Here is a 2,107-nt window from a genome sequence, read left to right on the forward strand (position 1 = left end):
TGGGACATAAAGATCCAGGCTTGCTGGCAGCAGGAAAGGCCTTAATCTGGGTAGCAGTCACTCCCAAGCCCTCCGACCCTTACTTTGGGACAGCTGTTCTTCCAGAAGTAACATGTCTCCAGTCCAGAACAGAGTTGCCTCCTCTAAGCTGAACCCCTGCACGCAGACCCTTCCAACGCCAGCAGCCAGAGCTCCAGCTCCAACTTGTGATATTACATGTGAGAAACCATAAAAGCTCAACTTCTAAGGTTAAGTCTAGAGCTTTAGAAGAAAAGAATCTGACTCTCTGTCAGCACCAAATCTCTTTTACACATTTTCTGCCATTTTTAAGATTTTCCTTTAATTAATTACCAGATCTTTTAAGACATCTAATAAGCTTTTCTATACGTGTTGTGGCCAGTATTATAGCTTACTCCAAACACACCAAGCTTCTTGTTATATCCTTTAACTCATTTCTATACTTAAAGTAGAGAAGTAGCACCCGCTTTAATACAATTCTACAAAGAAATAAAAAGATGAGGCAGAGTACGACTCCTTCAAAATCCTGCAGGTAGGAGAGAATTTGTATTTTTACAACTCCCCACCCTGCAAAGTATTTAATCATTGGATGTGAATGCAGGGCCAGTACTATCAGAGACGGATCGTGCAAATACAAGGAACAGAGCTAGCCCATGTTCTCCAGAATCCCAAGTCTGAGGTGGAAAGTGTGCTCACGTTCCGGTGTTTGGATCCCTAAACTGTATTAGGGCATCTGTGCAGAACCAGCCTTGGGCCAGCAGATGTTTCACACACACAGCTCAGCGCGCTGAGGGTGAACAAACTCCTCCGCATTTCTTCCTTGACAGTTGCCACAAAGAAAGGTGAAAAGACTTCACTATTTACAGCTCACCTACATCTAGGCAGCTAACTGCGCCCCTCGCCCCAGTTTTGAATCTTCCCTCTCTGATGCAATCTACTTTCTAAGCCTTGCTGTCAAGCTCACAGCTAAGCGACTAACACTGACTGGGATTCTTAAGCAACTCCTCTGGTTACCCACAAGGTTACGTACCAGGACCATGCTAGCAACTAGAGCTGCACTCCTAAAACTTGCTGACAATGGCAGGACTTGTACCCAAACTTAATTTGGCATTGTTTTCTTTATATATTTGTCTAAACAAATGCACTTTCATATGTGCATTTCATAAATTTTACAGCTGTAAGCTTGAAATGTACAGAAGTAGGCTTCTCTAATAGTTTGGTGTTTGTAAGCAGGCAACACGCTTTAACTCCAACCTGTTCCTTCCTTCTCAAAACAGCTATTTTCATGATTAAGTATATCCGTTTCCAACTCAAAAGGAAAATAGTCAAGTGTAGCATTTTAACATGCAGGTATGTATCTCAACATCAAATACATAGCCCAGGGCAGACCAGATTCTGCCATTACACATGAAATATTCTGCACATACTCGCTTCCAGAAGCGCAAATCCTCTTCATCATAAAGCAGTCTTCATGTCCTGCAAACTTTTAATAACTAAATAAGTCACCTCAATCTAAATTTGCTATTTATAAGGCATTTTATAATGACTACACCGCAGGTTCAGTTGTCCTGTATGTTCAGTAACATCAATAGTTAACAACAGCTCTAACTCAGTATAACACAGGAGTTACTACGGGTCTTACTAGAAGCTCCACAGTACAGTGAATTTACACTGCCACCAGGTAGGAATCAACCTAAGTGAAGAATCACCTAAACCATAACACAAGCAAGCAGAAAACCATCTTTCTATCAGGGACACTTGATAAAATGCTTATGTCCAATCTAGTCGACTCAATAGTATAACAGAACTATTTGCAATAGTTCAAAAAAAAAAAAAAAGCCAACAAAGTCTATGCAGGCTGGATTTTGCAGCTGATTACACAGATGAGGAGGAGACCCCGAAGTGTCTCATTAGCAAGCTGAAGACAGTCACAGAACTACATAAAGGAGAAGCTGCTTTTTGTCTTCTTACCTGGAAGCATGCAAAACTAGAGGTATTTCCGCAAGACTAAGCACCAAAGCAAAGGAGGTACTGTTTGTTCCCCAAACAAATGGGAGCACTGGGGTGTTATTGACTGCTTCCTTTTTAT

The 2,107-nt window shown here is 41.5% G+C and overlaps 1 protein-coding gene across 1 annotated transcript in view; it reads right to left on the reverse strand.

Moving 5' to 3' along the window:
• The window catches only part of NAA15 (N(alpha)-acetyltransferase 15, NatA auxiliary subunit), a 29,216-nt gene extending 28,159 nt beyond the window's left edge, over window positions 1–1,057 (reverse strand). The window contains exon 1 of the mRNA XM_009874343.1: window positions 1,049–1,057. Coding sequence (XP_009872645.1) covers window positions 1,049–1,057 — 9 coding nt within the window. The remainder of the gene's footprint in view (window positions 1–1,048) is intronic.
• Window positions 1,058–2,107: the final 1,050 nt, after the last annotated feature.

The sequence above is a fragment of the Apaloderma vittatum genome, unplaced genomic scaffold (genome assembly GCF_000703405.1).
Source record: "Apaloderma vittatum isolate BGI_N311 unplaced genomic scaffold, ASM70340v1 scaffold12998, whole genome shotgun sequence".
Classification (NCBI taxonomy): Eukaryota; Metazoa; Chordata; class Aves; order Trogoniformes; family Trogonidae; genus Apaloderma; species Apaloderma vittatum.